Below are 15,360 nucleotides of genomic sequence, written 5' to 3'. Positions count from 1 at the left end.
AACGCAGGGGACACGGGTTCGTGCCCCGGTCTGGGAAGATCCCACGTGCCGCGGAGCGGCTGGGCCCGTGAGCCATGGCCACTGAGCCTGCGCGTCCGGAGCCTGCGCTCCGCAACGGGAGAGGCCACAACAGTGAGAGGCCCGCGTACCAAAAAAAAAAAAAACCTCCAAGGAGACATTTTCCACCGAAGACAGCTATCCAGAGTCAACAGAGCAAGGAGAGAGACGGCCCTTCTTAGAGTAAAAACTCCACACCGCTGCAACCAAGATCTAAACATCTCCAGTCCTTGCCTAGTGGGACGTGTACACTGAACTTCTCTTTGATCAATGCCAAGTTCTTTTATTCTAGAGGCAGCCGTGTCTTTTTATGTTGACTGGGATCACAGTTATCGACAAGGAAAATACGAAGACCTTGATGTGGGCACGCAATTAAACTGGGGTCGAGCTCCAGAGCCTGAAAGAAAATCAAGCAATAAGAACAAACCAAGGGGCTTCCCTGGTGGCGCAGTGGTTGCGCGTCCGCCTGCCGACACAGGGGAACCAGGTTCGCGCCCCGGTCCGGGAGGATCCCACATGCCGCGGAGCGGCTGGGCCCGTGGGCCATGGCCGCTGAGCCTGCGCGTCCGGAGCCTGTGCTCCGCAACGGGAGAGGCCACGGCAGTGAGAGGCCCGCCTACCACAAAAAAAAAAAAAAAAAAAAAAAGAACAAACCAAAGCTGTGATTACGTCTGGTCAGGTTATTAACGGATGGGCCTTCCCTTATAATGCAATGCCAGCTACCAGAAGAGTTAAATACAGATCCACAGGGACCACATGCACAAGGCTGGCTTAAGTGACATGGTCATGCCAGTAGATATTTCATGAAACTTTTCAAATACTAGTGCAACTGGTTCACAGTAGGCTCAAACAAAAAGTGGGGAGTATGTAACATGAGCTAATTCCTTAGTCACTCAAACCGTAAGACATGGTTGGAAACCGACACACTCCTCCCTGTGACCGCAGCTACACAAATTATTTAAGCTCAAACTAGTTTCAGGGCTTTCCCTGACCACATCAATGCTTGTATACCATGCTTCAGTTTGAAGTGCTCTTTTTTTTTTTTTTTTTTTTTAAATAAATTTATTTATTTGTTTATTTATTTTTGGTTGCGTTGGGTCTTCGTTGCTGCGTGCGGGCTTTCTCTGGTTGTGGCGAGTTGGGGGGCTACTCTTCATTGCAGTGCGTGGGCTTCTCATTGCGGTGGCTTCTCTTGCTGCGGAGCACGGGCTGTAGAGCACAGGCTCCGTAGTTGTGGTGCACGGGCTTTGCTGCTCCACGGCATGTGGGATCTTCCCGGACCAGGGCTCGAACCTGTGTCTCCTGCATTGGCAGGCGGATTCTTAGCTGCTGCGCCACCAAGGAAGCCCTGAAGTGCTCTTTTAAGGCAGAGTTTTAACACCCTAAACAGCTAGACATAGCGAGGAGATTTTAGTAGGCTCTCCTCATCCCCCAAGTGCTTCATGAATAACAACACAATGCCCACAAAGGCCCATTTTGCCCACCGCCCTGGATCAGAGTCCAGTGAATACACACTAGAAGATGCAATCGGCACCAGAGACTGGACAGAACAAGAAGCACTCTCTCCCCCGATGCCGCAGAAGCCCACAGCTTTGAGTCATGAAAAGAAAGACGCCTCCGCTCACAGAGCTCCACCATACAGCTGCTACTGCCAGCCTCACCTGCTTCACAGGATCAAGGTCGCCAGGCAGCATTCCCGTCCTAATCGCTCCCTTCGACTCTCCAGGTTCGTCATGGGATTACAGGTCTGTCAGCTGAAGGGCTTTAGAGCCATCCTTTCAGAAGGCACAATGTCTCCAAGAAACACAGGCACTGCTCCACCCAGAAACGAAGCTCTCTGCTTGGCAGACAGCTCATATACCGATCGTGGGAACCAAAAGAACCAGCTCTTCTCCAAACTAAGGCTCAAATAACCCTTGTGTTTAGCCCCATAAAACCTACCATCCACGAAGCTTGTAGGCCTCTGGGATGTCAGGGTTCACAATGACGGTACTTGAAGACAGTACAGAGAGGCTCCGTCCACCAAAATCAGAAACTCTGGCTCCTTTGATAGCCATCACGGGTTGTCTAGAACCATCAAATCTATCAGCCTGCATAACAACAAAGACACGAAACAAATACAAACAATTGTCACTAGCAGGAAGAATGCACAGAACATTTTTACAGAAAACAAGGGAAACAGCCAACAGTAGAGTGAATGCAATAAATGGCACATGGAATCTATACAAGAGAACCTCACACACAAGAATCTGCTCAGAGACACATCAAAACTAATCGAGAATTAGAGGAAAGAGCGTTTCACTATGTAAAATCTAAATCATAGCAAATCTCACAGAAGTAAATCAAATAAAGGTTTTCAAATACTCCCCAGATAGTCCAACCCTTCATTAGGAAGGGTCTACACAGCCGACATGGCCAAAGCCCCACAGCTTCCGGGCCAAGACCACCAGCCTGGAAGCTCTTTACGTCTTCGCCTCTCTGCACATGCTCTGACCACTCAACGCGGGTACTCACATCTTCTCCCCACAGAGTAGCATTCACCACTTTCCCTGACATGTCCATCAAACAGATATTCCTCTTAGAGACTTCTCTGTTGTTAGACTTCACTGTGATTTTAGTGACATCTTCATAGCTCTTGCAGATCCCGATTATGTCTAAAACACAGGCACAACGTTTCAGCAAGAGATGGTCAAGGCTCCCGTTACAGCATGACCAGAGGCTGGACAGCAAGCACTGAAGTCTCATGCCTCCCCTATATGTTGCAAACAGAACTACTCATCACCACTCTCTTCATTCTCACACACATACTTACCTACAAGTGAGTCTTTAGACTTGTTCTCTAGGTCACCAATCCCTGTGAAATCAAACTGAACTGTGGGTAAATGATGACCATCTTCACAGGGCATGACAGAAGTCTCATTATTGAAGGTCATCTCATAGTCGTTTTTGACGGCTGTGAACTGTTTGTTGGCGATCTTCAGGGTGCCTTTAGAGAAGTAATAGACCTGTAAAAGAGGCCAAGCTATGGGACGCGGGATAGGCCACCAAATCGGATATAAAAACCCTTTACGGATCACACGGCTCTCCAACAGACAGCATCCCCTCACCCCCCCGCTCGGCCGTTCCCGTTCTAGACTCCATGCTACTGTACCTTGTTCACATCAATAAGAGGAAAGAACTTGTCCGCTTGCTCATTGAAAGCAGTCGCTCTGATTTCGCCCTGCAGAAGCGTGCGAGGACAGGTTAGAATTGGGGGGGTTCAAGTTTTGCCAGTGAAAAACAGGACATCTTAGTGTCAAAATGACATCTTTAAAGCAGCAGCACAGTCACCCCAGAAACACACAGTTCACAGTCACATGTTCAAGTTAGTAACCCTGGTGAAACAACCCAAGTTTAACTGGTTGATCCCCTAACTGTGCTTCATGAACCTCAAGTTAGAAACCGAAACACATAAATACATAAATAAACGCATAAAAATTTTCGAACACTGAGTGACACGACCGAAGCCCCCAGGGAGGTGTGCTGAGCCACTGTGATTCACCGGTTTCCCTCATGTTTGCACCCAGCGAGGAGTTACTTCATACTCAGGAGTCACCGCCAAAAATGTTAAAAACAAGTCATACTTTCAAGTTGCTTGTGATCGGATTTTCACTTTTACTCTTCCATCAGTCAAAATGTTACAAATGGAGAAGAAACTTAAATTAACAGCTGGATTTTTAGCCAAATGACAGATGAGACCAGTAATCTGGTAAAAAAAAAAATTAGGTTCTGACACCAATTCTGCCCTCACAGTCAATACACTTTAGGGTATTATCCCATCTTTGATGAACAAACAAACAAACAAAAATTAAAACAAACCAACTTTTTTTTCGGCCCTGCTAGAGGTTTGAACAAATAGGAAATACGTAGCAGTTTGAAAAGAATGCTCGAAGAATACGTTAGGAGTTATAAACAAAACTAATGGACAGAGAAATAGCATGACGAGACTTTGTGGAGACTCCACAACGTGGATTTTTCATCTCTTCATCATGGTTTGGTCTTGCTTAAGAAAAGCATATAGAGGGACTTCCCTGGTGGCACAGTGGTTGAGAATCCACCTGCCAATGCAGGGGACAAGGGTTCGATCCCTGGTCTGGGAAGATCCCACATACTGCGGAGCAACTAAGCCCGTGTGCCACGACTACTGAGCCTGCGCTCTAGGGCCCGCGAGCCACAACTACTGAAGCCCGGGCGCCTAGAGCCCGTGCTCCGCAACAAGAGAAGCCACGGCAATGAGAAGCCTGTGCACCGCAACGAAGAGTAGCCCCCGCTCACCGCAATTAGAGAAAGCCCGTGTGCAGCAGTGAAGACCCAATGCAGCCAAAAATAAATAAATAAATTTATTTAAAAAAAAAAAAAGAAAGAAAGAAAAGCATATAGCGTCTGCACAGCCAGAATCCACCTCCCACAAAACCGATCGCTTATCACATATCAAGGCTGCTGCATGCCTTCTGCTGTGGCCCAAAGCTCCACTTGGCTCCTAAGCAGACATAACCCCCTGGGGCTTCGACTAAGCCTGCCAGCAAGTCAGACAGTGTCTCTGGTTTCTCCTGCCCGTGAGGCTGCTTAACTTTAGAAAACTAATTTCTACTGCTACAAAGGCTTTCGATTGAGATCAAGGATTTTATTTTATTTATGACTTTAACCCTCTGCCCCCAGACAGCATCAGAAGACTACAATAGAAGAAAAACAAGAAGAATCGTGTTTCTTCTTGGCTTACTATTGTTTTTCACCTCATAGGCCTGCACAGAGATGAGCCCTCTGTTTCTCAGAGTCAGAGACTCCTCTTTCCCCACTTGACAAATACTCACACTCTCATCAACTAGTTCTATAGAGAAAAGCTTCCCTTCCCCTCGGGAATTGCTCCAGGTACGGATCTGACTTTTGTTGGTAACACGAGCACAAATAGTCCACCTAAAAACCAAATAGATTATATTAGTGTTTGGAGTCTTACTTGGGAAAGATCTGAAAGGTTCCCTATCATCTTCTTATAGCCTTTCTTATCTTATGCATATTCCATTTTTCAGTGTAAGCTGTATTTTAATCCAGCTAATTAAAACCCCACGATGACATCCAGGTTTGACAGTTTGTAGAATAAGCAAATAGTAAAACACACAAGGTGATTTAACACTGACTCATTCTCCTGTCAAATAAGTAAATTTATGAACGCTCTCCCTTCTCCAAAAAGCATCACCAAGGCAACACTATCCCCTTAATGAAAGGTTCTAAGCTAGAAAATGCAGTAATACCAGCAATTATATTTTGCCACTATTTTCAATCATGGGAACTGATATAACTGATGTCAAACTTCTGTCTCGTTTCCAAGACACACTGAATATAAATACAGGGGTATGGAACGCGGTGTTGGTTCAGGCACCAAAGGAAAACACCCTCAAGCACTATGACCTCAGACAGAGGCCACTAAAAAAGGAGGCACAAGGTCTGACATCCAGTCCTAGTGCCCATCCTGAATGTAGGTCTGGGCACATTAGCTACCTTACTCATCATTTCACAGGGGAACAGATCTTCCCTATATTGCAAAGAATTGAAGAACAAACAAAAACATAACTGAAAGAACTCTGAAACGAGTACTCACTAATTTTACACAGCTAAAATTAATTTTGAATGGAAAGAAGTCATATAAAAGAAATATCTGTTCAGGTTATATTACTATGGTTAATACAAACAGCACAGATTCTTTTAGCCAACTAAATCAGAGTAATAATTTTTAGACTAAAAGTCACCTATTTATATGATAAGATGGAATACCTTCTGAATTAGAAAATTTATTCTTACTCATAAGGACTACCAACTGATTCCTGAAACATTAAATCTTTTAAATTTCAAATTCTTTTAAAACGAATGAAATTCCATAGGCTATGGATGATTGCTCTTTTTGCCATTCTTTTATTGAGAGTTAAAGGTTGCCACAATTTGATCTCCTCCCCCTCTAGAAAAAAAAAAAAGGAGGAAACCTATTTTATGCGTGGTAATCCTGAAGTTCACGTATAAGTAACTCAAGAGCCCATAATAACCTCTTACAATCTTTTCTAAGTCCCTCCTAAACTTATTCCACGAAATAACTCACTTGGACTGGTAAGGGGTGAGGCTGGCAATGGGTACCACTTTGGCCTGTGTTCCCCCGGAGCTGTTCCCTAGGCTGGTACCTCCAGATTTTCCAAATGTCTTTGAGGCACCAAAAGTCTTAGATACAGTGGAACCTTTCAAAACAAACACAAAGAAGGACAATCATTATTTTATTTAAATTTTATAGTAAGTTTTGCAAGAACTCTCAATTACTAGTGACATCATACAAGATGAGAGACAAAGTTTTTCCTTTTAAATAATCGAGAGATTTGGACATCAAACAGAGACTGAAACAGGAGGCTAGAGGCAGATCTAGGAGGAAGGCTGGGCACACAGATGTTCACGACTGTATCTGCTGACTTACGCCCTGAGGTCAAGGTGATAATAATGGTAATGAATCCAGACACTGCTATTTCGGAGGTCAACCCTCTTAAACTTTTCCGGTGTATCAACAGGCAGGATAATGGGTCAGAAAAAGAAAATCAACCTTCTTGACTGGTAAAACTGATGACAAGTCACTAGCTGCATAAGAGAAAAAGCAAAAGGAAATGCTAGGAATTAAGAGACACAGTGGGTGAACCATCTGAGGTGAAGGATACCTATCACAAATATATCGCCTCAAAACATCCCCAGAAAACTCCCAGTTCTCAACTGGTCTTACAGGCACGGAACGTCTAGAATGAAGTTTATGGGATTGGGTTTAGTTGGGAGCAAAGGGCAAGAATCAGTTTTTGGTTCAAGACAAGTGGGTGGCTGGCTTTCGTGACCCATTCTTGACTCCTTTATCCAAGCCTAAGAAGCTGTCTTGCACTTGGGAAGGATACGTAATTACATAAAGCCTATAAGCAGATGAAATCTTTTACATGCACGCTGTTTCTATAAAGCTTCAACCTCCAAATTCAGAAAAGATAATTTAGTCCAATGATTTCATATATTCTATATCAAAACATTTCTTCAGAATGGCATCTGGCTAGAAATGTAAATCTTCCATTACTTGGCATTTATTTATTGAGTTTCCACAGCCCGTACTGCACTATTCTAGGCATTTGTAGCACTTAGTAAAAAAATATACATACACGGTCCCAGATCTTCAAATTTTCTCTTCTAACTGGGGAGTCAAGAAACGACTACACACACAACAGTAACAATTACCTCAAGGTGACACAAGGAAGCACACATACTCTGCAGAATATTTATGTGTGTGTGTGTATACATACCTAGTATAGAATACACAATTATATAAAACACACACACATCCAGTTTTCATGCTGGCAGGCAGCCTCCCCTCCATACACTTCCAGTCCTTTTTCTTTCAGTACCCAGTTATGTGTTTAGGGAATGTTAACTGGTTTTTTAAAATCAATTCTCAATATAAGCCAAAGATAGACAACTGGAAAGATAAATCTGTAGGGGTGGGGGGTGGGAAGAAGAATAACATACTATTTGTATTTTAGCCTAAGGAAGTGACTTTTAGGGTATTTATCATTTTAGATAATCTATTCTACCACCCCCCTTCAACAGTACATAATTTGAGTTCTGTATAAATAGATCCACTTAGAAAGGGAGATGGATAGAAGATAGCTAGCTCTTGCAAGGTAGATAAAAACATCAAAGACTAATGGGGAAAAAGACTGATGTCCTGCAACTTCCACAGAAACATCAGTGACTTCTTAACCCTGCTTTTCTTAGAATCTTAGTATTGAGAAATAGAAACTAATAGTTGAGGGGAGGGGAATAGGTGGTGTATGTGAAGCTGGGACAGAAAAAAGAAACTCTAAAAATAAATTCCAACCAAACTCTACAAATCATAATTTTCAATGGCGACATCCCACATGAGGAGGTTCCTAAAGCAAAGGCCAGAAAGTAAACAAGATGATTCCATTACAGCCTCTCAGGACCTGCGGAAGAGAAAGTTAAAAAGAAGAAACTATTTCTCATCCGTGAGACAGAGAAGCAGGACCTATGACCAACATAAATGATACTGTCTTCAAGCTAAGATAAATACCCACAAGAGTCCCAGATGGGAAACCTGGAGACAGACAAGCCAAATTTAATAAGCGGATCCTAAAGAGTTAAAAGGCGAGAATTTAAAAGGTATGTAATTCACAAAGTCAAGAGGGTGTTAAGTGAGAAACTACCAGATAAACTGTTAACAAAGAACAGTGTATCATTCTGATTTTTTTTTAAAAAAGCATATTAAGTATCTTTAAAAGACAGTCTTTAATCATTTTTTCAATCTCACACTTTACAATAATTCCAAGAAGAACTGGAATTATTCTTTGCAAGAAGCAACTGTCATGAACAGCATTTTGAAAACTCCCTTTAGTCTCAGATTAAATTTCAAACCATCATTCGAAAGCCTGCCACACACAATCAGCATGCATCCTCATGTGGCAGCCTTACCCACTCCTGAGCTCCCACTCTGTTGCTGGGGCCTGCTGGCTGGTGGACTGGCTGCTAAGACTGGAGGAGGAACTACTGGCTGTTGTCCATGTCCTAGTGATCAAAAGAGAAAGACCATTTTAGTGCAAGTAATTTGGGTTAAGAGACTTAAACTTAAGTAGAAGAAATACTCTGAGAAACTGTAAATTTGTGATCTTGTCAAAGACTCTTGTGGGTTGGAATTCATGCTGGGGCACTCAACTGCACGCAGCGAATGTGCTAGGGGTTCACACTTATGTTTTCATTACCTAAAAGGTTGGCTCCACTTACCTTTCACCTGCTTATAATTGATAGCTTTTGGTTTTAATGAGGTTCTCCCCTAAAGCCTTGCCCATTTCTCCCTCGTGAACCTGAAGTCAAGTCACTGAGTTGAATCTGTGACATTTTACCACTATTTCCATAGCAACAAATCGGTGTTATCAACAGAACTGTGTTCACGGCAGGATCTATCAGAAGAAAAAGCTGGGTGGTAACAAAAACCTAAAAGCAGTTCAATTGTCTCTGAAGCGCTCCTGCTTCAAAGGGAAAGAAGACATTCAGAAAGGATTCTACCCTTTCCCTCCCAAACAAAGCAACCTTATTTTGCAGCTGACAGTTGGTGGAAAATAAGAGTTGAAAGCGCCTTCGGTACGGTGAAGGCTAGTGAACTGTCACAGCAGGAGAGATGAGGATGGAGTTCAGAAGCAGCTGTGGCGGGGAGACAGTAAGATTAAAAGGAAAAGGAGGGGAAACGAACATGTCTCTCAAGCAGAAGATAAGAAATGCCACACCATCAGAGTATTTGCCCCTCACCCCTTCTGCAAATGTTTATGAAACTGAAGAATGTTAAAATTGCAAAATAACTCTTAATTTAAAAAAATAATAGATTTATGGAATTTGATGTTGCCTTTGTGATTGGCACTAAAAGTAGAAGTCAACCCAATCTGGGCTGCTCACTAAGAGTGCTTGCAGCACACAAGTGCAGCTCAAAACATATCCTAGAGGGCTTCCCTGGTGGCGCAGTGGTTGCGAGTCCACCTGCCGATGCAGGGGACATAGGTTCGTGCCCCGGTCCGGGAGGATCCCACATGCCGCAGAGCGGCTGGGCCCGTGAGCCATGGCCGCCGAGCCCGTGCGTCCGGAGCCTGTGCTCCGCAACGGGAGAGGCCACAACGGTGAGAGGCCTGCGTACCGCAAAAAAAAAAAAAAAAAAAAAAAAAAAAAAATCCTAGAGAGCTCTGAGAACAGACATGGTGAGCACCCCTGGAAAAGCTCCCTGCCTGCCGCCTTGCCTCTGCTTCTTCCACCACTAAGTTTATTCCTGCTGGGTTTTCCAAGGCCCTGACTCACATGGGCACACTGCACACTGATTTCCTTTCCTCCTGCCAAAGTTACTCTTAACTGGTACAACTAAATGAGAGTTAACAGTGCCATTAGAGTAAAATTAATTTAGCATCAAATTAAAAGGGTTAACAGAACTGTTTATTTAGTTCTTCCTATAGAGAGAAAAATTGAGAGGACTCATTTACAGGGAAAAAAGAGCCAAGATTATTGACAATGAATTTTTGTGTTTACGTTTTAACTTTTCCATTACCTCTGAATTTACAGAGTGTCATATGAGATTGCTTGGGAGGACTGTTCTCCTTTGACAATGTGTCTTATGAAGGAACATTCTGAAATTCTACAGTGAACCTTTTTTTAAATCAGTAGGGAAAAGATGAGTTGCTCTGTAAACAGTATTGGGGCCAAGTGGTTGGAAAAAAATCTGTAATTTTTTTTTTTTTGGCTGCATTGGGTCTTCATTGCTGCGTGCTGGCTTTCTCTAGTTGCAGCGAGCGGGGGCTACTCTGTTGCGGTGCACGGGCTTCTCACTGCGGTGGCTTCTCTTGTTGCGGAGCATGGGCTCTCTAGGCGCATGGGCTTCAGTAGTTGCAGCACAGGGCCTCAGCAGTTGAGGCACGCAGGCCCTAGAGGACGTGGGCTTCAGTAGTTGTGGCACGTGGGCTCAGTAGTTGTGGCTCGCGGGCTCAGGAGTTGTGGCTCACGGGCTCTAGAGCGCAGGCTCAGTAGCTGTGGCGCACGGGCTTAGGTGCTCCACGGCATGTGGGATCTTCCCTGACCAGGGCTCGAATCTGTGTCCCCTGCATTGGCAGGCGGATTCTTAACCACTGCGCCACCAGGGAAGTCCCTTAATCTGTATTTTTACCTGCTTCATGAAATTTTATTCAAATGAACCAAAAGATTTAAACATTCAAAGATGGAACCATGAAGATATACAAATCCCTGCTATACTCCACCCTAGTTCCTCCCCCTCCCACTGTCTCAAACACATCTACAACTCTCAAGTCCCTTCCTCCTCACCACGCCTGCTTCTCCAAGTATCTTGCTGAACAGGACATGGTCACAGGATCTTGCTGATCTCTTACATTCATTTCCATCGAAATGAAACTAACCTTTATGAGGTATCTATAGTAGAACGGTGGTTACCAGGAACTGGTGGGAGTGGGGAGCGACTAATGGGTGCAGAGTTTCAGTTTGGGGTGATGAAAGAGCTCTGGAGGTGGATGGTGGTGGCGGTTGCACGACAATGACTGTACTGAACGCCACTGAACGATACAACACTTAAAAAATGACTAAGATGTAAATTTTATGTTATGTGTATTTTACCACAATTTTTTAAAATGTAACTTATCTATTTACCTATTGCAAGGTCAACATTTTTAAACATTTTAACATATGGATTAAAATTAGTGCTATAATTTCTTTTTAGTAGTATATAATATAATGGCATCATTTTATAATCATTGGATTCTTAAGAGTCAATGAAAATAGTATATTTAACAAGACTCCAATTAGGCCCTGTAATAGACATGTTCATAATAGCTACAATTTTTTGAATGCTTACTATGTACCAGGTACAAGGTTAAGTGCATTATTCTGTTTACTCTTTAGCTCTCTATATATAAAATATATATAGTGTTATTGTACTCATTTGAGAAAAGTGGGTTTAAGAGGTCAAGGAACTTGCCCAGAGTCACACGGGAAGAGACAGAACCTAGTCTTGAACCCAGGTTTGTCTGACTAGATCTATACAACTTCACCATCTAGTTAATTTTTAATCCTAAGCAACCAATTCTGGAAGCCAGAACTCTAATTATATAAAACATAACTAATAACCACAATATCTGGTAGTTAGGAAAAGCTACTAATCCATTTATTAGAGCAATCCTTAATTCCCGCTTTGGACCACATTTGTAAATCTGGCACAAGAGACAAGAGACATTCCCAAGCCAAATGGATGGCAAGAATGTTGGTGCATTCTAAATAGCAACAACTGCCCTTCAATTTAATGCACTGCAATACAACCAATGACCATAAGACATAAAAGAAGTCAGTACACAACTAAATAATAATCTTCCTAAAAATTAAAATTATACCCCAAAGCAGTAATACAGATATTCAACTTCTGATAATCTTCAGTTTTATGTCACCTGCAAACCAAATCATTCCAATAAGGTGGATCAAGGTCATAATTCTTAGACCTTTTTGCTGTATGCTAGCTTCCTATCACCGGCTCTGACCCAGGAGGGATACAGGATATTTAAAAGCAGACTCTAGCTCCTCAAGTTACTTGCACTCACACCTATCATTTTTATTATCATTATAATAGTAAATGAGCCACCAGCTGAGAAAAATCAGACAACAGAGAATACAGAGTAACAAAAAACTCAATTTCTACCAACAATTACTTTCTTAACAACCACCACAAAGAATTTAAGGAAGAGTCAATCCAATAATTACAATTTCTTATTGGCAGAAAATGGACAGAGTCAGGCTGAAAAAAATTCCAGCTAGTATCTTTCAATAATGAGTGATACTAATAACTAAGCAACAAGTTAAGAAATTTAAGTCTAAGTATAATACTGTGGTTAGAAATAATGTAGGTTCAGAGAACTAATATACATACTGATTAAAAAATATATAATGGTAAATATGGGAGATTTAAAGCCATCCAACCCAACATTGTATGAAAAATGAACTGTGTTTGAAATTTTACTTCTCACATTTTGAGGATTCTGTAAGTATCTTTACTTAATGTGGTACTAGTACCATGAGACAATTTCAATGCACATTTTGGAATTCCTCTGCCTATTTCTGGGCTGGGTCTAGTGAGTTAGGTCATCTGATACGTCACAGGTCTGGATTAGGTGCTAGGAGGATACAAATCTAACTTTAGTTCTCTATCCACTAATAACAGTCTCCTTGCTTTCCAATAGACAATTAGAAACCATTTCTGTCAAATACACCCATAAGGTAGTAGTCACTATAACAAAACTATTTTCATGATGGCCCAAGTAACAATGTGTTATTCATCCGGTTACAATGAAATTCAATAGCAAATACTCTTTAACAGCAAAATTTCGTATTATCCCCCTGCACTTTAACAGACCCTGAAGAAAGGGAAGAGCCAGAGGAACTGTGTATTGAGACAAAGGAGTGTTTTCCACAGTTGTATAGTTCTGACCTCAAGTGGTAATCATCTTTTAACCCTTTCATCTCCATCCTTACCTCAAATACTTTTGCCCCTGAAAGGCAAAATGTCCAAAGCAACCATTCAATTAAATACAACACAAAAAATGTAAGAAATCTGGCCAAAGGTGATAAGTTGGGCATAATCATCTCTCCTTCACCCCTACGGCATCCAAAGATTTCATAGAGATGCTAAGTATCACTTTGTCTTGACTCTCCTTCCTAAAAGCTGAGAATAAGATAACCAATGTGCTCATTTTAACAAAATTTTACTACTGCAAAACAATTGTGATGTTCCAATTTAATATTTTAGAATTTTACCTGAATAGGCTCCAGCTTTCCCTTTCCAATTTAAAGAACCAAATTATGATGTTTGGTGTAGGTAAAAATTAAATCTAGAACGTTCCATCTCTGGAAGAAGCATGGTGATGACCTAGTCCAACACCTTGCCACTTCTTCTAAAAATCATAGAGAGCCACAAGAAGAACGAATACCCGTCCCATAAACAAACATCCCACGTACAGACTGCATCTTTAGCGAAACTAGGGGAAAAAGACAAATTGCAAATTATGTGAAAGTGAAGCCCAAAACACCACAAATCAAGACATCACAACTGTAAGAGAGAAGCAGCATGGATGATTTAATAAATACAAACAATGAAACTGCACAAGTACTAGAATAAAACATGGGTGAATACCTTTATAACTCAGTGAGGAAGACCTTTCTAACTATGGCTCAAAACCCCAAAGTCATTAAAAAAAAAAAAAAAAAAAAAGAACTGGAAAATTCAACTTCATAAAAACAAAAGTAAACTGCTGCATAGCAAAAAAAACCCACCATAAGCAAAGACAGAAAGACGTTGTAATTCATATCAGAGACAAAGGACTAATTCCTCTATTTTTTTTTAAAGAACTCTCTTAAACATTGAGAAGAAAAAGATACACAATCCAAAAGAAAAATGGACAACACAACAGTTCACAGAGACTAAAAAGCCCTTAAACATTTAAAAGGATGCTAACCTTGCTCAGGATACAAATTAAACACTACACTGAATGCGAGTTTTCATCTATCAGATTGGTAAAAAAAAATCAAAAGATTAACAACATACTCTGTTGGCATAGCTGTGAAGAAACTAGTATTTTCACATACTGCTGGAATGCAAAGTGATACTATCCTTCGGAGGGAACCCAAGCATATCTACCTACCACAAAGGCATTGATCCATTGATCCAACAATCTCACCTCTGGCAATCATACCCCCTCTGACCATGTACCTGCATATGTATAAAGTTATCTGCTGCAGCACTGTTTTAATAGCCAGAGTATGGAAATACCCAAGTGCCCATCAATAAAGGGCTGCTTAAACTATGGAATAGTCACACAACAGAATACTCTATACGGTTAAAAAAATAAATAAAAATAAGGAAGATCTCTAAGTATATGTATGAAAATATCTCTAGGCCGAAATTTTTAAAAAACACAACAGGATTAAAAAAAGCGACAAGATAGCGTACATAGTATCCTGCCTTTGGTGTAAGCAAAGTGGATTATGAATGAAAATATATAATTTCTGTATTTGGTTATATTTTCATTAAGAAACACCTGAAGGGGGAATTCCCTGGTGGTCCAGTGGTTAGGACTCCAGGCTTCCACTGTAGGGGGCCCAGGTTCAACCCCTAGGGGACTGTAGGGGAACTAAGATCCTGCAGCTGCATGGCGTGGCCACAAAACAAACAAACAAGCAAAACAAAAAACCACCTGAAGGGACTTCCCTGGTGGCACAGTGGTTAAGAATCCACCTGCCAATTCAGGGGACATGGGTTCAAGCCCTGGTCTGGGAAGATCCCATATGCCATGGAGCAACTAAGCCCATGCGCCACAACTACTGAGCCTGCGCTCTAGAGCCCACAAGCCACAACTACTGAGCCCGTGTGTCACAATTACTGAAGCCTGCGTGCCTAGAGCTTGTGCTCTGCAACAAGAGAAGCCACTGCAATGAGAAGCCCGCGCACTGCAACAAAGGGTAGCCCCTGCTCGCCGCAAATAGAGAAAGCCCGCGCACAGCAACGAAGACCAAACACAGCCAAAAATAATTAAAAAAAAAAAAAAAGAGGGCTTCCCTGGTAGCGCAGTGGTTGCGAGTCCGCCTGCCGATGCAAGGGACACGGGTTCGTGCCCTGGTCCGGGAGGATCCCACATGCCGCGGAGCGGCTGGGCCCGTGAGCCG

At 42.2% G+C, this 15,360-nt stretch overlaps 1 protein-coding gene across 2 annotated transcripts in view; it reads right to left on the bottom strand.

Moving 5' to 3' along the window:
- Positions 1-15,360, bottom strand: part of RPA1 (replication protein A1) — a 57,562-nt gene that overhangs the window by 12,782 nt on the left and 29,420 nt on the right. For both annotated transcript variants that reach the window (XM_007123525.3, XM_055089970.1), the window contains exons 6-12: positions 8,587-8,679; positions 6,185-6,317; positions 4,908-5,010; positions 3,209-3,277; positions 2,870-3,062; positions 2,572-2,711; positions 1,999-2,147 (exon numbers count right to left, since the gene is read on the bottom strand). In XM_007123525.3, coding sequence (XP_007123587.2) covers positions 1,999-2,147; positions 2,572-2,711; positions 2,870-3,062; positions 3,209-3,277; positions 4,908-5,010; positions 6,185-6,317; positions 8,587-8,679 — 880 coding nt within the window. The remainder of the gene's footprint in view (positions 1-1,998; positions 2,148-2,571; positions 2,712-2,869; positions 3,063-3,208; positions 3,278-4,907; positions 5,011-6,184; positions 6,318-8,586; positions 8,680-15,360) is intronic.

Source organism: Physeter macrocephalus, chromosome 14, assembly GCF_002837175.3.
Source record: "Physeter macrocephalus isolate SW-GA chromosome 14, ASM283717v5, whole genome shotgun sequence".
NCBI classification, from domain to species: Eukaryota; Metazoa; Chordata; class Mammalia; order Artiodactyla; family Physeteridae; genus Physeter; species Physeter macrocephalus.
Note: the sequence above shows the minus strand (reverse complement) of the source record. Positions and strands in the feature narration are given on the sequence as shown.